General features: G+C 49.2%; 10 protein-coding genes across 10 annotated transcripts; 5 read left to right on the top strand and 5 right to left on the bottom strand.

Annotated features, from left to right (window-relative positions):
• Positions 1 to 2586: 2586 nt before the first annotated feature.
• On the bottom strand, positions 2587 to 3165 carry K441DRAFT_552059 (ankyrin; the record flags this gene model as incomplete). The annotated part of the gene is made up of 1 exon (XM_067643128.1): positions 2587 to 3165. A coding segment is annotated over one exon (579 nt), but the record flags the coding sequence as incomplete, so codon positions are not given.
• A 342-nt stretch (positions 3166 to 3507) lies between these two features.
• Positions 3508 to 5376, bottom strand: K441DRAFT_552403 (uncharacterized protein; the record flags this gene model as incomplete). The annotated part of the gene is made up of 2 exons (XM_067643149.1): positions 3508 to 4516; positions 4571 to 5376. Coding segments are annotated over 2 exons (1815 nt in total), but the record flags the coding sequence as incomplete, so codon positions are not given.
• A 12-nt stretch (positions 5377 to 5388) lies between these two features.
• On the bottom strand, positions 5389 to 6125 carry K441DRAFT_430711 (uncharacterized protein; the record flags this gene model as incomplete). The annotated part of the gene is made up of 2 exons (XM_067641638.1): positions 5389 to 5727; positions 5778 to 6125. Coding segments are annotated over 2 exons (687 nt in total), but the record flags the coding sequence as incomplete, so codon positions are not given.
• Positions 6126 to 6722: 597 nt separating this feature from the next.
• K441DRAFT_657069 (uncharacterized protein) lies at positions 6723 to 7261 on the top strand. The gene has a single exon (XM_067648118.1). It carries the CDS (start codon positions 6802 to 6804, stop codon positions 6976 to 6978), a length of 177 nt encoding a protein of 58 aa, XP_067505932.1. The 5' UTR covers positions 6723 to 6801; the 3' UTR covers positions 6979 to 7261.
• On the top strand, positions 6958 to 9024 carry K441DRAFT_657067 (FAD/NAD(P)-binding domain-containing protein). The gene has a single exon (XM_067648117.1). It carries the CDS (start codon positions 7182 to 7184, stop codon positions 8631 to 8633), a length of 1452 nt encoding a protein of 483 aa, XP_067505931.1. The 5' UTR covers positions 6958 to 7181; the 3' UTR covers positions 8634 to 9024.
• Positions 8807 to 11268, bottom strand: K441DRAFT_675856 (golgi transport complex subunit Cog4; the record flags this gene model as incomplete). The annotated part of the gene is made up of 2 exons (XM_067650894.1): positions 8807 to 10042; positions 10090 to 11268. The coding sequence occupies 2 exons, from the start codon at positions 11266 to 11268 to the stop codon at positions 8807 to 8809; spliced, it is 2415 nt and encodes an 804-aa protein (XP_067505930.1).
• A 791-nt stretch (positions 11269 to 12059) lies between these two features.
• Positions 12060 to 14214, top strand: K441DRAFT_552495 (DUF803-domain-containing protein; the record flags this gene model as incomplete). The annotated part of the gene is made up of 2 exons (XM_067643153.1): positions 12060 to 12833; positions 12895 to 14214. The coding sequence occupies 2 exons, from the start codon at positions 12060 to 12062 to the stop codon at positions 14212 to 14214; spliced, it is 2094 nt and encodes a 697-aa protein (XP_067505929.1).
• A 1651-nt stretch (positions 14215 to 15865) lies between these two features.
• On the top strand, positions 15866 to 18086 carry K441DRAFT_552243 (uncharacterized protein; the record flags this gene model as incomplete). Its single annotated transcript, XM_067643136.1, has 6 exons — positions 15866 to 16064; positions 16113 to 16365; positions 16437 to 17043; positions 17101 to 17202; positions 17260 to 17324; positions 17375 to 18086. 6 exons carry the CDS (start codon positions 15866 to 15868, stop codon positions 18084 to 18086), a joined length of 1938 nt encoding a protein of 645 aa, XP_067505928.1.
• Positions 18087 to 19299: 1213 nt separating this feature from the next.
• On the bottom strand, positions 19300 to 22029 carry K441DRAFT_607491 (uncharacterized protein; the record flags this gene model as incomplete). Its single annotated transcript, XM_067645441.1, has 5 exons — positions 21774 to 22029; positions 21514 to 21722; positions 21075 to 21447; positions 20666 to 20963; positions 19300 to 20605 (listed from the first exon to the last, which is right to left on the bottom strand). The coding sequence occupies exons 1-5, from the start codon at positions 21958 to 21960 to the stop codon at positions 19300 to 19302; spliced, it is 2373 nt and encodes a 790-aa protein (XP_067505927.1). The 5' UTR covers positions 21961 to 22029.
• A 207-nt stretch (positions 22030 to 22236) lies between these two features.
• K441DRAFT_685950 (Ribophorin I) lies at positions 22237 to 23842 on the top strand (the record flags this gene model as incomplete). Its single annotated transcript, XM_067651938.1, has 3 exons — positions 22237 to 22589; positions 22648 to 23505; positions 23566 to 23842. The coding sequence occupies 3 exons, from the start codon at positions 22237 to 22239 to the stop codon at positions 23840 to 23842; spliced, it is 1488 nt and encodes a 495-aa protein (XP_067505926.1).
• Between the last annotated feature and the right edge of the window lie 274 nt (positions 23843 to 24116).

The raw sequence follows: 24116 nt of genomic DNA, 5'->3' as shown, positions 1-24116 counted from the left end.
TATATTTCTATAAGGTAAGGCTTAAACTATTTAAGTGCTCTTCCTAATAGGAATAGCCCTACATAAACTATTCAATCTATAGGTATTAGTAGTTTTACTCCTTCCTATATAACTTTAAAGTATATTTACGTAAGAAATCCCTTAAGCTTTAATCTTTCTCCTAAGAATCTCTTAATTAAAGGTAACTTAATCTTTACTGCCCTTATCCCGTTAATCCTTTATTTAAGTATTATATTATTCTCTATTAACTAGTTAACTATTTCTTATAGTTATTTAACCATTATAGGTTGTTATAAGTTAATATCTGCTATACTAGTATTACCTCCTAACCTTAAAGTAGTTGCCGCCGTTAATGGCGTTATAGTGGCTGCTTTTAGTGGCATATTATTTAACTTCTTAAAACCGTAACTAGGTAGTAATTGTGTAACGGAACCTTATAGTAGGTACTACAATAGGTCCTATTAATAGGCTAGGTGTATAGGTATTACAAGTAGTTAATAACGTAATAATAACTAGTGGAGTAGTTGCCTAATAGATTAACTCTAATTATATTTTAAGAATTACTATAAGGAAGGAACTATCTAGGTAGGGACTAAGGGTCNTTAAATACACAACCGTACTCCTATAAAATCCTTCTTATACGTAATATACATGTTATATATAAGGTCCTCTCGTTCCTCTCGTTTAATATATAGCATATTATATAACTCGCTTACCATTTTTTATCACATGGTTCTACCGGCTTTATCTTAAACCGTACTTATATTAACCAACTAGCTTCTTCTAACTCCTCTCTAAGTAGTTATAATATCGTACTTAAAGCGTCCGTAACACTTAGAATATAATTAGAGTTAATTTATTAGGTAACTACTCTACTAGTTATTATTACGTTATTAACTTTAATTTATATCACTTATACACCTAGCCTAATAATAAGCCCATTGTAGTACCTACTATAAGGTTCCGTTATAAGCATACTTTTATATTAACTAGTGTTTATTATCTTATATACCTCTACTACTAGTAAAAGCGATATAATACCGCGTTTAAGCCTTACTAAAGGGTATATAATGCGTACTATTAATTAGTAGTCTATATACTAATTATTAGAAAGGAATAAAGACTTTATCTATTTAAACTATAAAGAAAAAGAAACTATATATATAAGAAAAGTATTAAAAATTAAAGGGAAATAATAGGGAGTATATAATAGGGGGTAATAGTATAGCTAGAATATAAATAAGGATAGGCTAATAGGCTAAATCCAATCTAAATTAATACGTATACTATTATAAGAGAATACTTAGCCTATAGTATTTAACTATAATTATATGCTATAATAATTATTTAAGGATAATAGAGGAAATAGATTAATCTATAAGGTAGTTTTACGTTATAACTATAAACTCTTAAGGTATCTTTATAAGGTTTTATATTAATATAAAACAACTAATTAATATAAAAACACTAGTATTCCTCTTTATATTATCTTTATTTTATATTCTTACTATAAAGTTACTACTATATCTTTTATATCTTTTAGATAGTTCTACTATATTCTACTATATTTACTTTTACTAAAATTAAATTTTTAGATTTTAAATTAGATTAATTTAAAAAAAAATTACTAAAATAGCTAGTAGCAATATGTTACGGAAGTGGGCACGAGCTAGAATACAATATACTAAACAGGGTAGTAATTAAAAAAGGCTACGTACGCGTAACTATGCGTAGTTAATACAAAGATATTTAGATATAGAATAGAACAGAATAGGTTAGGTACGGGTATAAATAGGGGTTGTAGGGGAACGTGCGTGTGTCTTGGGACGAACGTAAGCATGGGTTAAGAACGTCAAAACGCGTAAAGACGTAAGAACGTGTAAGTCCCGTGACACAATAGTGGTAAACTACCTTAAGTACTATATCTCTAGATCCCTCTATAAAATAGAGATTTAAGAAAATAATAATAATAATAACAATAGAACGTGGGTGGGTGGGGCGGTTTGCAGTCATTTTATAATAGCAAGTATTACGCATTGTCGAGCAACTTAACCACCGCCTCGTGCCCGTTCCCTGCAGCCCATGACAGCGGCGTCCGACCGTTGGAGTTCTTCAAGTCCATGTCCACCTTCTCGGTCTTAAGCAGCAGCTTAACCACCGCCTCGTGCCCGTTCCCTGCAGCCCACGACAGCGGCGTCCGACCGCACTTACTTCGAGTCTACGTCCACCTTCTTGGTCTCGAGCAGCAGCTTAACCACCGCCTCGTGCCCGGTCCCTGCAGCCCATAACAGCGGCGTTCGACGGTCAGAGTCCTTCGAGTCTACGTCTACCTTCTCGGTCTCGAGAAACAGCTTAACCACCGCCTTGTGCCCATTCTCTGCAGCCCACGACAGCGGCGTCCGACCATATGAGCCCTTTAAGTCTATGTCCACCTTCTTGGTCTTAAGCAGCAGCTTAACCACCGCCTCGTGCCCGTTCTTTATAGCTAACGACAGCGGCGTCTAACCGAAGGTAGACTCTAAGTCTATGTCTACCTTCTCGGTCTTAAAGCAGCTTAACCACCGCCTCGTGCCCGTTCTTAGCAGCCTACGACAGCGGCGTCTTACAGTTAGAGCCTGAGTTCACTTCTACCTTCTCGGTCTTAAGCAGCAGCTTAACTACCGCCTCGTGCCCAGCCCCTGCAGCCCACGACAGCGGCGTCCAATAGTTATAGTCCTTCGAGTCTACGTCTACCTTCTCGGTCTTAAGCAGCAGCTTAACTACCGCCTCGTGCCCAGCCCCTGCAGCCCATGACAGCGGCGTCCAATAGCCATAGTCCTTCGAGTCTACGTCTACCTTCTCGGTCTCGAGCAGCAGCTTAACTACCGCCTCATGCCCAGTCCCTGCAGCCCACGACAGCGGCGTCCGACGGTAGTAGGAGTCCTTTAAGTCTACGTCCACCTTCTTGGTCTTGAGTAGCAGCTTAACCACCGCCTCGTGCCCGGTCCCTGCAGCCCACGACAGCGGCGTCCGACCGTACTTAGAGTCCTTCGAGTCCACGTCCACCTTCTCGGTCTCGAGCAGCAGCTTAACCACCGCCTCGCGCCCGTTCTCTGCAGCCCACGACAGCGGCGTCCGACCGTTGGAGTCCTTCGAGTCCACGTCCACCTTCTCGGTCTTGAGCAGCAGCTTAACCACCGCCTCGTGCCCGTTCCCCGCAGCCCACGACAGCGGCGCCCGACCGTTGGAGTCCTTCGAGTCCACGTCCACCTTGGTCTTGAGCAGCAGCTTAACCACCGCCTCGTGCCCGTTCCCTGCAGCCCACGACAGCGGCGTTTGACCGGAATTAGCCTTCGAGTCCACGCCCACCTTCTCGGTCTCAAGCAGCAGCTTAACCACCGCCTCGTGCCCGTTCCCTGCAGCCCACGACAGCGGCGTCTGACCGTAGTAGAAGTCCTCCACATCCACCTTTTCGGTCTTGAGCAGCAGCTTAACCACCGCCTCGTGCCCTTTCTCTGCAGCCCGCGACAGCGGCGTCCGACCGTAGGAGTCATTCGAGTCCACGTCCACCTTCTTAGTCTCAAGCAGCAGCTTAACCACCGCCTCGTGCCCGTTCCCTGAAGCCCACGACAGCGGCGTCTGACCGTTAGAGTCCTTCGAGTCCGCGTCCACCTTCTCGATCTCGAGCAGCAGCTTAACCACCGCCTCGTGCCCGTTCCCTGCAGCCCACGACAGCGGCGTCCGACCGGAAGTATCTTTGGGATCTGGATCGTATTCATGCTTGAGTAGGGCGATCGTAATGTCATCTAGCCCGAAAATTGCTGCAAGATGTACTCCCGTCAATTTCCTTGGCACGTTTCGACTGTAGCCGGAGTAGCTTCCTGAGGCCACCATCGCCTGATCAGAGGCTGACACCTTGGCTTCACTCCGAAGGAATTTCAAAATTAAATGTTCTAACTCCATTGTGGCCTGCGTTGAAGCTTCCCGTGCATGATGTCCCCAATTTTGCGCTGCATAGTCATAAAGAACGTATGACTGCAATTGCGTTTCGAACTTCTCATCTGTTTCACAGAAACCGGATGTAAACGCATCAAATGACAGATAGGTAACGCAGATCTTTGTGATATCGGCATGCGCGTTGGGGCACCAAGAAGTCAAGGTGCGTTCCAGGTACTCCTGCGTCGTGTAATGGACCAGCCGGATAACGTTGCTTCCTTCATCAACAGTAACCAAGCCAGCACACACTGAAACCATGTCTTCGATTTCTGAGAGATCACCATCGTCAAGTTTTGACGCACCAATTTTTACACCGAGGGCGTGCCGAAGCTCTGGCTTGGTTAAGGGTCTCTGGGCGCAGGTAATCCAAGAAAGAACCTGCTTGGCAAGGTCTCGATCATCAACATTGCCTTCAATTCTTTCTATGGCTTGCTTATAGACATCGCTTAATCCTCTCGGGAGCGTTTTTAACGTTTCTTTGAGAGCATTAGAGTCTCTCTTTCCGATGAGTGAATCCACGTGAAGCTTCGCAAGAAGAAACCTGCGCGAATGTTAGTCTGCCTAATTTTCATAAAGAGTATGACAAAGCACATACATTCCATCAGCTGCCTCTAAGATTGCGGTCTTGATTTCCTCTTGCAGAGGTGGACTATCTTGAACGAATAATGGTAGTTCTGACATACGAGGATCTAGGTATGTTCGGATGTCCTCATTGCTGGCTCGGACGGGTAACGATATACTCTTTTGCTTTTCAAATTCATGAACTATGTCCGGGATGGGTCGCGAGGTTGCAAAGACATTTGCTCCGGTCTTGGTTTGAAGGTTGAATATCTCCGATAAAAATTTGCTGCGACCTCCTTCAGAAACTTGACATTCGTCTAGCGCATCGATAATAATAAAAGTCCTTGAATAAGTATGGACGATGAATTCCAATATTTGCGAGACTTCGCTGATAGATGGCTTGGTATCGTCCTTGTTGTGCTGCTCGTAGAGACTCTTGAAGTTCTCAGGCACAGGAGGCCGTTTTTGAATTAGCTGTCTAAGCAAGCTAAGAAGCAAGTCTATTGGCTTTTGGTCGTTCTGTCGCTTGAATTCACAGTACAGGTATGCGATGCCGACGGAGTCGTCATTCCGAAACATAGTACTAAGGTCTTTCACGACGGTCGATGTGAGTACGGTTTTGCCGGCCCCAGGCATTCCTGGACAGAACAAAGTCTGTTTGGTTTCTACTATCCACTTTAGAAATTCATCGGACTCCAACAACCATCGGCCCGTTCCCTTCTGGCGTCTAGAAAAGTTGTCAGTCTGCTCAGGACCATAGGTAGTTTTGGTGAGCCAATCAAGAATAAGCCTATCCTCTTCACGGAGATTCTGACAGAGCTTCCTCTTGATATAGGACATTTTTAGTTGCTCATTGTACACTGCCAAATCTTGACGAAAGATATCCTCAGCGTCCCGGACACTCTTCAGGCTTCCGTCCCAGTCATCGCTCTTGAAGAGGTTCCGCAAGAAATCAAAGCCCTGGTTTCGGTAGTACGAGAGAACACTCTTAATCTGGTATAAGAGAAGCGCTTTGTAGAGATCAATGATATGTTTCTCTAGTCTGTCCCGTAGTCCTACGAGCGACCGTATATCGACTACATTCTCTTCAAACTGGATATTCGACAAATTCCAATACCACTCCATCCTTTCACAGACGTAAACGATTCCATCACGATTGGTTGTCGTCTCATCCGCAGGTGCTTTGAGTATCTCCAGAGAACTTAGCATTTATATTTGCAGTGTCTAAACAACATACTTACTTGCAAGGCAATGCAAACGCCAGCCCACGCAATGCCTGCGCAGGGCACGCTTTCTATCCCCTTACCTATTGTCTCCTTTACTGAGTCTATGACTTGTATAGCGCCCCCGATACCCTTCATCACGTTGGCCAGTTTCTCTGTCTTTTTCAGACCGTCATCGACAAGCTTGTTCATCTGCAACCGCCTTGCCGCCAAGTCTGTCTCAATCTCGTTCTCATCGGGCTCCGGTGCTGTTGGACTCAAATCACCTTTCTTGAGTATATGAGCCATGACCTTCTCGTACGCATCCATCAATTCAGACTCTTTAGATTCCTTATCTTTGAGTTCATCGTAGGCTCGATCCCAAAGTCGTTCCGATGGGCTAGGGAGTGCGGAGGCTACCGCCGTAGAAGGTGCTGTCGAGGTACGAGAGGCCGTCGGAGCATGTAGCGCTGTTGGCGAAGTAGGAGGTATCGCAGAAACCGCAGTCGCTGGATGGCGAACGGAAGCCGCACATTGGGTGTTGGACGGCGTGTCTTGAGGTTGGGGTTCGACGCTCGCAGGAACATGTGTGGTTTGCGCAAGCGGCGAGACGCCTCCGCCAGTTATAGAGGTACTCACAATATGCTTGGATGATGTCGCCGAGGCAGTGGGCGAGGCTACCGTACCGCCTTGTGGATCGTCGTCCTTTCTCTTTGACTTTTCCGAGTCCTTGACGCGATAATCTCTACGTAAATGCTTCAACCACGAGCAAAAGGATTTTTTTGGAGGCATGACGTCCACGACAATGATCGACTGGAATGGTAATGATGGTGACAAGGGATAGGTGTTGAGTGTACTAAAAAGTCGAAATCTACGGTACGTGGATTTATATGTGAGCTTCTTCGGTGATCTTCTGAAGCTCATGCAGAGATGGTAGTTATTTAATACTAGAGACTCTTACGGAGTAGCGGGACTAGAGAAGGCATTAAGGCAATTGAGATTATGCAACTATAAACTTTGGATGAATAAAGCACTTAGACGGTTTTAGTCATCTTAGCGCTAAATGGCCGCCCTACTCAAAGCTGAGATTAATTGGGTAAAGCTTATGCCAAGCGCTGCAGGTCATATATGGGGACAAAGTTCAGCGGCGTGCAAAAAGCGGAATCGCGTCCTACAGCCCCTCAGTAATCAACATGCACCCATTCTCAACGCCTTAGCTAGCCACTCATTCTCTACGTAAGTTCAATTGCCGGGTAGGTTAATTGCCTCTCCTTTCCTCTCCTCTCCTCTCCTCTCCTTGCTTCTCCTTCCCCTCTTTCAATGCTCAATCGCGCGTCTCAGCTCCTCCGCCACCTCAACCTCAAAGCCAACATCAGCCCATCTCCCCATCTCCATCCCCCTCTCCCCCCAACAACAAGAAGACCGCTCATAATAACAACAACAATGCCTTCCCCCAAAACCCACTATGACGTCCTAATCCTCGGCTCCGGCCAATCAGGCACGCCTCTTGCGTCCGCCTTCGCCGCCGCAGGCCGCAAGACCTGCCTCGTCGACCGCGCCCACATCGGCGGCTGCTGCGTCAACGAGGGCTGCACGCCGACCAAGACGATGATCGCGAGCGGGCGCGTCGCGTACCTCGCGCGCCGCGGCGCCGAGTACGGCGTGCACTGCGACGGTGGCATCACAGTTGACATGCGGCGCGTGCGGCAGCGCAAGCGCGACATCGTCGCGAGCTTCCGCCAAGGGAGCGAGAAGCGCACCGCCGCCGCGGGTGTGGAGGTCGTGATGGGCGAGGCCGCGTTCGTGGGGCCGCGGACGGTGAAGGTGCGGAAGAACGAGGGCGGCGGCGGTGAGGAGGAGGTGCAACTCAGCGCGGAGCTGGTCTTCGTCAACACGGGCGAGCGGCCGGCGCGGCCGGCGCTGCGTGGGCTGGAGGATGTGCCTGCGGACCGCGTGCTCGACTCGATGAGCGTGCAGGAGCTGGGCGCTGTGCCGGACCATCTCGTCGTGCTGGGCGGCGGGTACATCGGGCTAGAGTTCGGGCAGCTGTTCAGGCGGCTGGGCGCGCGGGTCACGGTCGTGCAGCGCGCGCCGCGCGTGCTGCCGCGCGAGGACCCGGAGATCGCGGACTGCGTGCTGGAGATCCTGCGCGAGGACGGGATTGAAGTGCTGCTATCCACGGCCGCCGTGTCCGTCGCGTCCGAGCCCGCGGCCCCCATCGCCCTCACCGTGAGGGCGGGGGACGGCGCGACCCAGACGCTCAGGGGCTCGCACCTCCTCCTGGCCGCCGGCCGCACCCCGAACACCGACATGCTGAATCTCTCCGCTGCGGGGGTTGAGGTTGATTCCCGCGGCCACATCGTCGTGTCGCCTACTCTCGAGACCTCCGCGCCAGGCGTCTACGCCATGGGCGACGTGCACGGCGGGCCCGCCTTCACTCACGTCTCGTACGACGACTTCCGCATCATTAGGGACAACCTGATCGCGAGCGCGGCAGCGAAGGGCCAGGGGACACCGCACACGACGCAGGCGCGCGCGCCCACGATCCCCTACGTCTGCTACACGGACCCGCAGGTCGCGCATGTCGGGCTGCATGCAGCCGAGGTGCCGCCGGGCCGCCGCGTCACGGTGGCCTCGATGCCTCTGTCATGGGTGGCGCGCGCGCTCGAGACGGCCGAGACGCGTGGGATGCTGAAGGCGGTTGTGGACGGCGATACAGGGCTCATCCTGGGCTTCTCGGCCGTCGGGCCCGAGGCCGGGGAGATGATGGCAGTCGTGCAGATGGCCATGGTGGGTGGAGTGGGTTGGAAGACGCTGAGGGAGATGGTGTTTGCGCATCCGAGTTGGGCCGAGGGGTTTAATAATCTTTGGAGTGGGTTAAAGGAGGTGTCATAGGAGAGAAAAAGGGTAGTTTGAAGGAAGGTTAAAGCCAGGGGTGAGGAGCACTAGGTGATATTACCGGAGATTAGGAGATCAGGAGCGTCTTTAGTATCGGGAAGTTGTTAAAGTATTCTCCAAAGCGAACCAGGTGTTATAGTAAATAATAGTGTTCTTGGCAACGCTTCTGCTCATCCAGCTCTATCCTTTACGATAGCCCTAGCTCTTCTCCTATCCTCCGTATCCAAGACCCACACAATACCAGCTTCCTTCGCTACTTCTTCCCTAACAGCTTCTTCCCACTCATCCTCTTCCATGTTCATGATGAGCGTCATCTGCGTGCATCTGGCAAACGAATCTCGCAAGCCGTACTTCCCACCAGCAACCGCCGCGTTTATAATACCAGCAACATCACGTTCGAGTCGCACAGCGCCGAGCTCGTTGACGCGGCCGTAGTAGCTCCGGATACGCTTCTCGAGCGCGTTGCTTAGGTAGGTTGTAGCAGTTACCAGCAATCTGTCAAAGTTGGCAGGCGTCAGAATACGCTTTATGGGCCGAGTCAGGGCACCCCAGCCTCGGTCAAAACGAGCTTTCACGAGATCGGCATCGTCGCCTTCAGGAGACTCCTCATCGTTCTGGACAATGTTAGCATCTTCCGAATTACTGGGCGCGTAGTCGATGTCGCGGAAGGCCTCAGCGAGAATTGGCCGGATCCGAGGCTCCAGGACCCGGTGGAACGCCACAGAAACACTATCGTTGAGCAGTTCGCCGGTCTTCGAGGAGAAGCTGTGTTCCATAGCCTTGAGGGTGTTTTCTACAAAGGTTGCGTCATGGCCGAATGGGAATAGATCGTTCAGGGGAGCGTTTGAATTGCTTGATTCATCGCCTGCAACCTTTTTCTGCGTACCGACCTGGGTTTCTACGATCCGCTTGATGTAATCCGTAGCAATATCGAGGTTGTTAATGAGGACGAGGAAGGCAATTACTTTGTCCTCGGGCGGTAACCCTCCTTGGATAACCGGCTTGGGGTAGCTTTCGTCCCGCATCTTCCTTTGTATCATGCCCACAAAATCAGAGCCAAGCACACGTCCAATGGTAGGCACGACGCTTGACACCACTGCTCGTTGTGATGTAGCTAGTGAGCGTTGCAGAACCTGATTCACGATGTACATGACATCGTCAACGGCAGAAGTGATGAATGGCGGGTTTGCGCCAAGAGGTTTGTTTGGGTTCAGATTTAGATCTGAAGGGGATTCGTCAAGTTGAAACGCCTTCTCTACTGAACGTCGAAAGAAGAAAGTGGTCATGACATTGAAAGGCTCGACAAGATTCTTGGAAACTTTTTTATATAGATTGCTGCTCGAGAGAAATTGTGGCATTGTTAGGCTGTGCTGATCGCTTCCAAATGTAGCATCTGATTCTTGAGGCTGTGATAGTGAGTAAATGAATACGTGCTTCTTCAATCATAACTTACTGCGCATTTAGATGCAAGAAATCGCGAATACAGTGCCCATCGCCCAAGCATCAGCGCTGCCTCTCCAAGTAACCCATCGACTTCTTTCATATCAACGCCTTCATCCTCGCTTGAGCGACCAGCAGCAGAATCTTTCTTTGCAGGTGAGCTGGATCGTGGAGTTCCTGCGCTGGGCTTTTGCGCAGGCAAAAAGCTTTGGACGAGAAATGAGAAAGCATACGACTTGATGTCAGTTAATTTTCGATCGATGGTCCGCTCGTCATGCCAAGTATCGAGGATAATTCCACCCTGGACGTCTGCCTCAATCTGCAGACGTTCTATGACTTTTACCATCATACCGGCTCCATAGTGTCGCCCAACCAAAGGCTCGTGGCCATCCACGATCTGAGCGATATGCTCAAACAGTTTCGTCAAGGTATTCCCGTAGAAGAACCCTTCCTTTCTCTGAGCATTAGACCCAGAGTTAAGATTCGTCCGCGCCCTTGAAGCTACTCCATGGCAAACGTAACGTCCATATGCGTCCAGCCCTACGTCTGACCTCCCTATTAAGGGAAACAACTTGAAGAATCTCGTAACTCTAGCCCCGTCTGCTTCTTTTGCCGCTTTTTCAAACTCTCGCAAAAACAGACCACAAAGTGATTCGGCTGCAGAATCCAATGTTGCCCTTGGAGGGTCAGGGATTTCTGCAGTTGGCACGATCTCTTCAGCAAAGCTACCATTGATTACCTCGGCAGGGATTTTAGATGCACGGCTGAGGTAGCCCGCAGCTGTTTCCCAGTCCTGAGGTGCTCCCATCGACCCATGTACGCCAAGAACGCATGCTTTCAATTCCGCAACCTGCTCAACCACTTCCAGTGTTGCCCTCACATTCGACTGTTCCCGATCTAGCCTTTTGACGGCTCCGGAGATGCGGTTGGCGGTGGAGGCAGCGTCGGAGAGCATGCCATTGCTGATAGCTCGAGTACTCACAGCCTGTGAACCTAAATGGGCACGTAGGAGGTCGAGGCGGCCAAGTTCGCGTGAGAGGTCCTTTTGTGATGCTATAAGAGAGTTGAGTCTGGCCGTTACGGAAGCTTCTTGTTGATTGAGGCCTGCCAGTGTGGCTTGAATATCAGCCACAGAGCTAGCGGCGAAGATGTCGTGACCATTGTGGCGGTCGCTATTTTCGTATACGTCCATGGAAGGGCCAGAAACTCCAGCTTCACGATTGGTGGATAAGTGCCGTCTCTACAGATCTGAAGTTGTTCGCGCTGAGTGTGTGCTTCAGCGCTGTCAAGCGATATCAAAATGCGTGGCTAACGCGCAATCCCAGGGGCAGCGCAGGGGGCAGGGGCAGCGACAGGATATGAGACACAAAGAGTAGTGTCTGGTGGCCAGACACGGAGAAGCAAGGAACGAAAACACCGCTCCAACCTCGGACACGACACTTTGTTCACTCTACAAAATTCATATCTGCACCACTTATTCTCTCTGCACTTTGCGAAGTTTTGAATCTGAAATTCGAGTTCGTAGCAAAAGTTAGCTCTGTTTTCTTATCGTCAGGTTGTTGCGCCTCGTTTCCACAACAATCTCGACCCCCAGACGACAATTGCGTTTTTCGCCGTTGAGCTCCAATCCCCTCACTCAGTCTTAACCCTCTGGACTTCCGCAAGTAGTAATCATATATTCTGCTACGGTGCCGTTCAGATAGCATTCCTCAAAACACTTCCACAACTTCGCCATCCGTCTCGCCCCCGTTACCAAGGACGCCACCTACCACCTACCACTTTTTCGGCTGAGACCTAGGGATGTCCTGCTTCCCATGCGTCCTCCGCGGTTAAAATTCTTGTAGCTCTTCACCTTCCATCTTCCCGTCACTCGTTTTCAGTTATATAGTGTTATTAGGAGGGCTCTCAACACCCATCGATATTACTTTCGATAGGACCGCAACTCCCACACTCCTGTGGATTCTCGATATACCCTCCTGCACAATGGATACCACGAGTGACCTCCTGGTTGCGGCACACAATCTCTATGCTCGATCCGGAGCCCCAGCCGCCTCCTCCGGGAGACCTCCTATCTACAAAGTCGTCGGCTTAATACTAGCTATATCATCGGGGCTGTTCATAGGAGTTTCATTCGTTCTCAAGAAGCTAGGGTTGCTGAAGGCAAACTTAAAGTACAACGAAGAGGCTGGAGAAGGCTACGGCTACCTCAAGAATGCTTGGTGGTGGTCCGGCATGACTTTAATGATAATTGGGGAGATATGCAATTTTGTGGCATATGCTTTTGTGGACGCCATCCTGGTTACACCGTTGGGGGCTTTGTCGGTCGTGGTCACTACTATTTTGTCTGCCATCTTTTTAAAAGAACGTTTGAGCTTCGTGGGAAAGGTTGGATGCTTCAACTGTATTATTGGATCCGTTGTTATCGTCATCAACGCACCAAGCCAGTCCGCAGTCTCCGACATTCAGGATATGAAGCATCTAGTCATTGCTCCGGGATTCCTTAGCTACGCCGGAGTGGTTATTATTGGATGTATTTTCATTGCTTTGTGGGCCGGGCCAAGATACGGAAAGAAATCTATGATGGTCTACCTCAGCATCTGCAGTCTCATTGGAGGCTTGAGCGTCGTAGCCACGCAAGGTCTGGGAGCTGCTATTGTTGCTCAAATCGCCGGAAAGCCACAGTTCAACCAGTGGTTTCTCTACGTTCTCCTGGTATTCGTGATCACCACCCTGGTCACTGAGATTATATACCTTAACGTAAGTAGGATCCCTCCCCATGTAAGACACCAGTAGTTTATTAACGGATGTGTTTAAATAGAAAGCGCTCAATCTTTTTAACGCTGCTCTCGTTACACCCACCTACTATGTCTTTTTCACTAGCTCGACCATTGTTACTTCCGCAATTCTCTTCCAGGGCTTCAAAGGAACTGCTGCCACAATTACAACCGTTATCATGGGATTTCTGCAGATCTGTGCTGGTGTCATATTACTCCAGCTCTCCAAATCAGCCAAGGATGTTCCAGATGCTGCCGTATTCAGTGGAGACCTCGACCAGGTCCGTACTGTGGCCGAACAGGAAGAGCCAGAGTATGAACCAAGAGCAGACACTATTCGTGGCGGTGGTGCAATCCTTCGCTCGCTCTCAATGGCACGACAAGAGAAGCAAGCCTTGGAGGCCAAGAGACTCCAAGAAGAGAAAATGGAGCCAATTGGCGAAAATGAAACGGTGGAATGGGATGGCCTACGCAGACGGAAAACAATTATTGACCCAGGACGCAACAGCACCTTGCAACGACAAAAGACGATTCATCCACCGCTTGGCATGTCTCGATTTCCCAGCGAGAATGACCCGACCAGTGACGATGACGATATCCATCCTGGCTTTTTTACTCGGCTGCGCTCTAGACGATCTCAGGCATCTCATGCTCCAATATCTCCCGTTCCACTGACTGGGCTCAGCCTAGAAAACCCACCCCGATCAGCAGATATTGTGGATCCGAGTTCTCATGTGTATGGACTGCCTCCTGGGCTGCGAAGAGACACGGATGAAGACACAAACTATAAGCCGCACGGGCCTGCCATTCATTGGGCGCCTAGAGTCGAGGAAGACAGAGCGGAGTCACGGGACACGCTTGCCCCTCCCAAACCACCCCCTCACACGGCGAAACGACAATTCTCTTTCCAGAATGTCTTCAATCGGAATAGAGGGGACAGTACGGGGGGAGGCAGTGGATCGGGCCGGCCGCAATCTCGAGGCGCCCTAAGCTTCTCGTCAAGGAAGTCGAGTAAAGAACATACGCATCAAGTGGGTAGGGCGACGGAAGAAGAGCGGCTCGGCCTAGTCAAGGGTGACTCTCAGAACAGGCTAGCTGTACCCGACTTCAACACGCCGCCAGATTACTCCGACACGGAAGAGGAGTGGCAGAGGCCGAGCCGGCGCCCGAACCCTGGTACGCTTTCTCCCAGTGCTGGAGGGCTGGCTACCGTACCATCTGAGACCAGTTTACCTGAGTTCGCGTTCGAGTCTAGAAGGCCGGGGCAGAGGCGGGATGACGACACTGACGATGACGACCGTTACGACACGCATGGCAAAGATATTGAGAAAGGCGGGAGCAGAAGTACTGGAGCGTTCATGTAACTATGTTTTGTAAAACTTTTGGTTGGAATTTCTGGCTGTGCGTGAGTAACATTGGGCTTCCACTTTGCAGCGGACCGCTGCGCCACTTGGGCTGTATTTTGATAAAGATACCAAGGAATGTTCCAAATAGCGGAGTATTGGGTTTGCACATGCATGACTCCAGCAACCGTAGATATAATTAGACAACAGTAGCTGCTATTCGGGCTCAAATTGATCCCTTGCTGTGACCTGGCAAGATGGCGAGATAGCCTTGGCAATTGAACAACTCCCAGGATTTCTTGGAGGCTGAAACAAAATGCGCAAAGCTTTGATCCCCAGACTTGTGAACCCACCCCACGAAGCCTACATGAGACCGCCAGAGTTTCTTAACAGGGAGCCATAGGAGCGTGCTGATCCTAATGAAGCAAATGGCACCAAAGACCACGGCTGAAAGCGGCGAGCTCTCCCGTTCTATCTGCAAGATCAACACCACCAGCACGTTCCTTCCAAACTTCTCACTGCCCTCAAGGCGGCCTTGACGCGCGCGCTTTGGGGTGGTCAGCATTCTTGTTGATTAATATTGCATGCATTGCAGCATCTCAAGGTGAAGGTGTGAAGAAACGCACTTCTGCGGCGCAAAGGCCTCGCCCTGTTGGACAAACGCTTCCAGCCGCGCGCTGTGCGCGGGATCCTGGGATGTTGAAGCCTCCTCTATCGATTTCCCGATTTCCCGTTACGCGTTGCCTTTCCTGATATTCACATCCGAGCTTGCTTTGCGTCAAAGCTTCAGTCACTGCAATCGCGTGGGGTCTGGTTGCATCTTGGGTAGGTACTTCAATCTTACAGCCGAGAAAGGCAGCGAGATGGTCAACCTAATCGCAAGAAAATCTATTGAGCATAATCCAAACCTCCGTATCAAATGGCCATATATAGTAACGCCTTTTAGATCATTTAGCGCCGTTACTTCCTGGTGGGAACGCATGGCCGAGGGGAACGAACTCTGCGGTCTTTGGGGGAGGCACGGATAGCTGCATGCATATATTGCGTTCGAGAGCGGCCATAGCCACGGTCCCCAGATAGCATCAGCAGATTTTACTAGGACACCATGGGTGTTGCTAGTAACATCCCTAGAAGATAGCTGAGCCCTTTTTTTCCTTTTGCAACCTCCGTTGTGGTAGTGCACGTCGTTTGAAGCCTCAATCCCCCAGTTTTCCTGCCCCTTCAGGTTAACACAGCATCCTTGAGACGAATAGCACCCTACGGTGATCCCCCAAGGCTGACAGCTCCCTTCTGCCTCAATTGCACAGTACAATCGTTTGGGGCGCTGGTACCTGCAGTGGTGATCCTCAAGCATCATGTGCTGTGCCGCATGCCACGAATTTGTTTCATGAGACCGAGTTACCATCAAATTCATGCCACAAAGCATGTACTATAATCCTTTTTCTATAGCCCAGCAACCATTCAATTTCCTAGCATCACACATTGAGACTGGATATTCCCACCTTAGTGCGAAACTGCTTTCATTCCATATCAATGCACAACCCGATCATATAGATTAAAGACGTCGAGATCGCATCCTTCCTCAGATTCTTCACTAACCAGTTCCGTATCTTTCCATATTACTGTAGGATTAATGACTGTTATTTCTTCCTCTCTTACTGTCTTGTTCTCCATGGCGACCCTGGATTGGCACATCATCTTCATTCTTCTCTTCTTAGGACAGTGGGGAAGCCTTGTCTCTTGTACGCCAGTGCAAGAAGAACCAAATATACCGCACCGTCAGCTCAGAGCTGCCTCAAGACAGTCTGATCTCCTTCGACGAGACCAGGAAATCCGAAGAACGTTTGCTGCCAACTTAGTATACACCGAATGTAAGCATATCTTGTCATTATTCTATATTATGCTGACAACTGAGATAGTTGAAAACACGTACGGAGGCGAATCGGTGTTTGCATCACGTGTCCGGATTGAATCGGATGTTCCCATTCTTGTGTTAGAAGATATTGAGCACCATCTAAATGGTGTTGAGTGCACAGATTCGGCCATCAAACTAAGCTTCGAAAACAAGTCTGGAGCGGAGGCTGTTCGACATGCATGTCATCATGAGAATGGCTCATATGCGATTACCTCACATATCACCTGCAACAGTGAAGAGGGTCGCTCGGTCTTTAAGTAAGCCCTGTCTAAACCTTGCTTCCTAATATCTTGTCCTGTCGAATTATATAATAACTCACGTCAAACAGAATCGATGGAATCACTCTATCGGATGATGGGTCTTCGCTAGTGATGCAAGCTTCGCGGACGCCTTGGAAGCAGGCCTTTCGTACTTTTGATATTGACTTTGGGTATACTGGCGAACCGCATTCATTCCGCCGCCGTAGCAACATTCTTCGCAGGCAGAATGCTCCTAGTACTACTACAGCCGTTATTACAGCCCAAACAATTTCCACGGCTTCGCATACAGCTACTTCAGTTCCAACAATATACTCCGCCGTATCGGTGCCTACTATTACCATTCCTACTTCATCGGCCACGGCCACTTCACTCAGCATCAATCTTGCGACCCAGATACTCAATTCTACCTTCCACTTTCCAATCGAGCAAATACAGAAAGTACCTGTAAATATTGGCTGCAAGAACTGCACCACGACAGGGCAGCTAGTCTTAACTCAGGGGACTTTTAAGATTGATATCAACCCATTTGATGGAACTCCGTTCGATTTCATCAGCGGTGGCAATGTGCAACTACAAGCAAATGGAGTTTCGGCCCATATAGAGTTGATTTCAATACCCTCAGGAACTGCGACGTACTCGCATGATTTATTCAGCATCCCTATCGTTGGGTTTGTGGTATAGATCACACCTATATATAATGCCGAAAACTTCACTAATCTTAATTCGATTTAGATTCCTGGACTCGGACGGGCAGGCATTACTTTTACGCCTTCGATCATTGCCCAGTTTCAAATTAGCGGAGGCGTTGAATTTACCTATGGCTTCGATATCCAGGTCTGTCCACTGTCTGATTGGCTCTTTCCGCTATTGGTCGCTTATTGTGTTAATCAGGTACCTACCGGCTCTTATGTGAACGTCGACTTTGGCGATCTCTCAAATTCCTCTGTGAAAGGCTTGTACGTTCCCTGAAATGAGCCGCTCCAGATAATAACTAATCTATGAGCAGTGACGCTGCAACCATTACTGCACTTCCCTTCCAAGCCAATACAACCGACATTACGCTCACCGTTCGAAACGCACTCCGTCCTGCCATTCCCATCGGTTTTAGCTTCAACGGTGACGATTTTACCGTCCAGGCGGCCATATTCCTGGACCTGCCATCCGTCTCTGCAGTCATATCACCTCAATCCCACACAGACGCTTCCTGTGTACCCCTAAATTCTACCAATGCAACGCTCCCAACAGATAACAGCGTCTCCTCCGCGACGCTCACTGAACTCTTAGCCCAGATGGGCGACCTCACTCTCATCGAGCCCGCCGTAGAAATCGGCGTCGCTTTCGGTGGGAATTTCGAGGTGGCTATAAACCCGCTCCCAAATGTCGCATTTGGAACCTCTACGACGTTGCTGTCTACAACTTTTGCGCTCCCCACGGCCTGTCTGGCTTGGAGCTCAGGCTTCACGCCGGCTACAGCGATGCTGGCACAGCTAACGAGCAGCGTGCTTGCATCTTCAGCCTCTGCATCTAGTGCGTCCGCAGCCAGTGTCAGTGCGGCAGTGGCAGCAAGCTCCAGCGAGGCGGCGAAGGCGAGTGCAAGTGCGACGAAACATTCAGGGGCGGGTGGTCGGCCTGTGCCAGGATGGACTGGGAATGGAGGTGTGTGGGAGACCGCGGTGTTAGGGCTCGTTGGAGTAGCAGTAGGGTTTGTCAGGCTGTAGGGTAACAGGCAAGGTATCCTAGAGACGGCGTTAGGGCGAAAAAGGGTGGATTGTGACGGCGTTTGGTCTGGGATGGTCAGCAGACTGGGTTTGGCGCTCTATATATCCAGAGCTTTCGACAGATTTTTCTTCATTTTTTCCCTTTTTTCATACAGCACTGCACAATTCTTCACGGGCTAACATCTAAAGAACCCCTCGTGTGCTCTCGGGCACTTTCCTGTGCTCTGGCTTCTTTGTAGGATGTTGGCCGTTAGGGTAGGTTGGATTCATTTGATTTTTCGGCCGGCACTGGATGCGGCCAGCTTGCTATGCTGTTTAAAATATAGCTTGATATATGATGTTCATTACCGTTAGCAACAATGATGACAATCATTATTATTTGCTAATAAGGCGCCGCAGCCGCATTGCCTAACGCGGCCGCAGCGTGTTAGTTAAAAAATTACATAAAGTATTATTATAAATTTAATATAAATATATTTATAAGCCGAAGCTCTTTAGTACTTTAACCATTTTCTTTTTTTATAAATATTTCCTTTTTACTTAAAGCGGATTTTTCACTCTAAAGTAGTATTGTTATATAGAGGAAAGAGAGAATAGAAACAAGTTCAGTTAATGGATATATGCTACCCCAAGCACCTCAGCGACTCAAACCCCTCAAAAGACATCTACTCAAAAGCGGCCAGAATAGTATTCAGAACACCGTCAACTCTCAAACACGACCTCCTTGACGCCGACGGTAAGGTCAAGCTACTCAAAAGGCCAAGCAAGACAACCGAATATTCGGCCAGTCACCGGCAGCACCCTACAAGACAGCTGCCCGGGAAGCCCTCAACAACACCCTGCCCGTACTCCTAGTCGAGCCCTACAGTCCCATACTCCTAGACTTACTACCAACGCTCTACCACAGCTTTTATAAGACAAGTTTATTTACTTCCCCTTCTCTAATATATTCTCTCGCTACGGTTTTTATCTGCTTCTTCTCCAACACTAATTATCACCACTACTTGCCTACATCCACTTTCATGAAGGGGGCAATTGTAAGGGAAACAGCGGCCCACAAGACGTGGGCAGGGAAGCAGCCTACTCAGGTAGTATATAGCCAGCAGCATTAGAAAACCAATACAACAACTTTCTACTCACTTACAATCTGTCCCACACGGTCTGCACGACCTCCCATGTCAATGTATATGTAGCCTTCCAACAACTAAATGAGTTACACCTCAGCCCTTAGTGCTACTAGCTCTGTACTCACTGTCTCCCTGCTCTTGAGTGAGAACACTGCAGCTCTCTGCGCTAGATTTACCACATCTTCGATCCTCCGGCCTCGAGATATGCCTGCCATGAGTGCCCCAAGGAATGTATCTCCAACACCATTCACGCTGACCACTTCCCCTGGGCCTAGAACCTCTTCAGGCTCGAATAGTCGGACGTAGATGCCACCAACTTCCGGGTCCCCGTTTGAGCAGCGACTTAGCACGTAGGGGGATGCTTCCGAGCTGCTTAAGCGTGGATCGTTAGCCTTGAGTAACATGGTCAAGAGCACCCCCCTTGGGCCCAGTTTCGTGAGGATTGTAGGTATAAAAGGAAGAAGCCGAATGCTCTGTTGAGGAAGACCTTGGTTGACAAGATCAGATGAAGTAGTGACTGATAGAGCAACGCGAAGGCCTGATGATGGGATTCCGAGGGAGTCAATGACGCGCCACCAGTCGGACCTTGAGAAGAGGTCAAGGCGGGTAGCAGTACTATGTAGCGAGGACAACTCATGGGTGTTCGGAGTTGCGAGATCCACAAGATGATTCGGGAAGACGGGAATAGCCTCAGAGCGATTCGGGGATGGAGCAAATAGCCGCGTTGCTTTAGCAGTAGATACGGGCTCGAAGGCTGTGAGCGCGCCCGCCGCCTTGCCTGCGCGTAGCCAGGCATATAGTGTTGGACCAGTCCAGTTGGCGTCAACAACGAGGCATTTCGGTTTAGCTTGATTAAGATCCGGAAGCCATCGAGTTGTAATACTCTCAGCAGTGATACTTTCCAAGATGCCCATATCAGCCATAGCGAGCGTCAGATTCTTGTGAGCATCGTTGACGGCAACATATTGTGCTGTCCTGTTAGGTTGGCCTAGCACATCAATTCCACTAATTTGCATGCCCTCAGATGCCAGCTGGGTTAGAGCTGCTCGGCCGCTGATATCGTCACCAACAGCGCTGCAGAGCCGGACTGAGCTGCCCATAAAGTGTGCGGCTTTCGCTGTGTTGTGAGCAACGCCACCTAATGTTTGTGATATTACTGATGGATTAGAGGTGTTGAGCTGAGGTGATACCGCAACTTTAGCCGCCGAGCCAGGCAGAGGAGCGTAATCACAGGAGAAGTCAACAGCCAATGCACCGGCTACGATAATATCGGGGTTTGGAAGGGCCTGAGTCGGGTTTGGAGGAGCCTGTTCTAATTTTTGTGCCACATCCCCAGTTGAAGGACCATATAAAAGATTCGGTTGATCAGATGGAGTAAGATAGCTTGAGTTCCTCCTACATAAGTATTATCAGCGCCACCTCTATAGAGTTACATGATCATAGATATCTCACCCAATAGCTTCAGCTTGGGTGGTTTCTAGAATCGCTAGTTCCCTAGCTACAATAGCAGCACGTCTAACATTCGATTCGATCAAAGCCCTGTTGGCAGGTACACTCTTACCACCACTCAGCTCTTTGATTTTGCTTAAGATGAACGGGGTGTTGTCCTTCCCGTAAGCGCCAGCTGCATCAGCTTGCCTTATTGCCTCTTCGATAATCGCATCCATTTCGTGCTTCGGGATGGACGCCTCTTCGGGAATGGGATTTGCGAAAATTAGCCCAGAGGAGAGGGGCAAGGACATTTGGACATCTGAAAAAAATTAATTCAATAAGCAAAATGATATAAAGACAATATAAGGTAACCTCTTGGATAGTGCAGGGCATGAGATAACGGTGTAACGAAAATAAGATCTACACATACGGATAATAGCGGCTGCTTCAATCTCATTCCGAATGACCATAGGACTCTTGACTCCACTTTCTCTTGACCAAAAGGCAGGAAAATCTATCTTGTCCTGTCTTCCATCGGCGAAAGTGCCAACACCGACACCCTGCGTTTCCAGATACTCCAAGGTTCGAGGAATATCCAGGAAACTCTTACAACCACTGCTAACCACAGTGACTGGAGTCCGTCCTAGCTCTGTCAGATCGGCAGAAATGTCCATGCTAGACTCTGCGCCTCGATGAACTCCACCAAGGCCGCCGGTACCAAAGACTTTAATTCCAGCTAGGTGGGCTAACACCATAGTTCCGGCAATTGTAGTGCCTCCATTGAACCTTTTGCTTGCTAGCCTCTGAATGTATTCTCAATTAGAAAGGCCTCAGTATATGTAGAGTGTTCATCCTCAAGGAAGTAGTACCAACCCACAGACAAATCCTAGATCCCGCCTGGAGATCTTTAGAGTATTTTCATGTCCAGAAGAGGATGTGAGTTGAATAAGTTCTTCAGGGCTCATTCCCACACGAGCCACTCCATCTATTATACCGATAGTTGCAGGAACACCGCCATTAATGCGAACGACACTTTCAAGATGTGAGGCCAAAGCAATGTTATCAGGATAAGGGAAACCTATAAGCAATTCATTAGCAGAGACTTTGACCACTTGTAGAGATGCGTTACCATGAGTGTATATTGTTGTTTCGAGGGCGACTACAGGTTTCTTGGAATTAAGAGCTTCTTGCACCTCTTCCGAAATCCTTAGAAAGCTTCTGTTAGTGCTAAGAGAGCGGTAAGATGTCCATAGCGATGATATTGGCTGCCTCGAAGCTCGGCTGCTTTTGCCAATAGCCTTAGAAATGAGAGCCATGCCTCAAGTGTTACTGCTGAAGCTCAAGGCGGCATGCTTGGGTTTTAATGGCTGACAGACGAAGGGCGTGGCATGGGTTGCAGGAAGATATTCATTCCGCGGAGAGCGGAGTGGAATCTTGGCGCGGAGCTTGAAAGCGGTGGCAGAATGGTCGAGAGAACACGACGCATCAGCTCTCCAGGATCAATTCTCCAAAGTAGCATCTCCACCCATCAAATACCCTTTCAATCACTGCATTGATTCCTCTATGCTTGGGGTCTCTCATTTATACCCAAGATGAGGTCAATTACCCTCGCCCTAGGCTGTCTAACAGTATTGTCGAGCTTCTGCGCCGCCGAACTGAACGTCACACAGCCTCTCTCCTCGAAACAGATATTACCCAGCGGCTTCAAGCCTCCACAAGTCTTCAAGAATATCAATCTTGTACGGACAACCAATCTAGACAAGGAATATCCGCGAGAGACTATCAATGTAATCATCGAGAATATCGATTCGAAGCCACAATCCGAATATTACCTTCCTTTCGATTTCAGGTTAATTTCCAGAATTGGAGGATTTGAAGTGAAAGACAAGAAAGCGGCTGGGAAGCTTCCTTTCAAGACCGAAGTTGTAGAATACGATTCTTATAGGTAAGCCTACGTTCAAACTTACTCTTAAATACTTCAATGTGATTGACAATACTCTCAGTCCCACCGAATTCTACCTTATCCACCTTCCGGAGCCCTTACAACCAAGAGCCCAACAAACTCTCAGTATCTCATACTCCATACTCTCCGCCTTGAGCCCTGTCCCCGCCACCATCAACCAGCTGGACAAACAATATGTCCAGTATACCTTCAGCGCATACACTCCCTCTGCTTATGTTACCGAGAAGCAGAAGACCAAGGTCAAATTCCCCTCGACCGACATCCCAGATTACACAATCCTCCCCACACCAAATGCCGAGAAACAGCAAGACCCACAGAAGCAAGGTAGCACCTTCACCTACGGCCCGTACAATGACATCCCGGCTGGCGCCGAAGAATCCGTCAGTGTACGATACGAGTTTACTAAGCCTCTCACCCACGTGAGTCTTCTCGAGCGCGACATCGAGGTCAGCCACTGGGGCGGGAATCTGGCAACAGAAGAACGGTACTGGCTTACGAACCGCGCCGCCCAGCTGGCCAACCACTTCTCGCGCGTCTCTTGGCAGATGCAACAGTATTCGAATCCGCCAACCTCGGCGCTCAAGCAGCTTCCAATTCCACTCCGCGTTGGGTCTATGAACCCATATTTCACGGATGACATTGGCAATGTGTCCACGAGCCGGTTTAGGAGCGGTGTGCGGGAAGCGCACTTAGAGCTTCGACCCCGCTATCCCGTGTTTGGGGGCTGGAAGTACAGTTTCAAGGTTGGTTGGGATGCGGACCTTAAGGAATACCTGAGGAAGCTGAGGAAAGGTGACGGATATGTGTTGAAAGTCCCGTTTTTGGAGGGCCCAAGGATGCCTGAGGGTATTGAGTATAAAAAAGTAGAGGTTAGGGTGATTTTACCTGAGGGCGCGACGTAAGTTTTCTCTCCCCCTTGTATTTCTAGAGCGCAAGAGTTTTAACGTGATTTTTGCAGTAACATCCGCTACGAAACCTCCGTCCCCCTTGTCGCCTCATCCACCACTATCCACCGCACCTTTATGGACACCATCGGCCGCACAACTCTCAAGCTCACAGCCATCAACCTCGTTGACGAGTGGCGAGACCGTGATATCGTTGTGACCTATGACTACCCCTGGACGGCTGGCTTCCGGAAGCCGATCGTCATTTTTGCGACACTTCTTAGTGTGTTCAGTGCTGCTTGGGTTATTGGGGGTTTGGACGTGAGTATTGGGAAGAAGAAGACGTCGTAGGAGAAAAGCAAGAGATGATATCAAGGTTTTGGGATCTGTTCTGTATTATGTAGACACTCGAAGACTTTCTCTGCAAATTCAATTTATTTTTCTGCTGTCTGCTTTTACATTTAAAAATACTGATCACTCATGTTACAAACCTTTGCCCAAAGGAAAAAAGAAAAAAGTGGTACTGCGTATTGAATAAGTCCAACCGACTTCAGTCCTTCGCGATCCGGCTCTTCGCAGTCTTCATATCCTTCCATTACCAATCATCAACCTTCGTCCCACGGCG

This window comes from Cenococcum geophilum, assembly GCF_001692895.1.
Source record: "Cenococcum geophilum 1.58 unplaced genomic scaffold K441scaffold_13, whole genome shotgun sequence".
Classification (NCBI taxonomy): Eukaryota; Fungi; Ascomycota; class Dothideomycetes; order Gloniales; family Gloniaceae; genus Cenococcum; species Cenococcum geophilum.
Note: the sequence above shows the minus strand (reverse complement) of the source record. Positions and strands in the feature narration are given on the sequence as shown.

Bases quoted from the DNA above. Each gene is read 5' to 3' on its own strand.
- K441DRAFT_657069 (XM_067648118.1), top strand. From the start codon at position 6,802: ATGGCCGCCCTACTCAAAGCTGAGATTAATTGGGTAAAGCTTATGCCA.
- K441DRAFT_657067 (XM_067648117.1), top strand. From the start codon at position 7,182: ATGCCTTCCCCCAAAACCCACTATGACGTCCTAATCCTCGGCTCCGGC.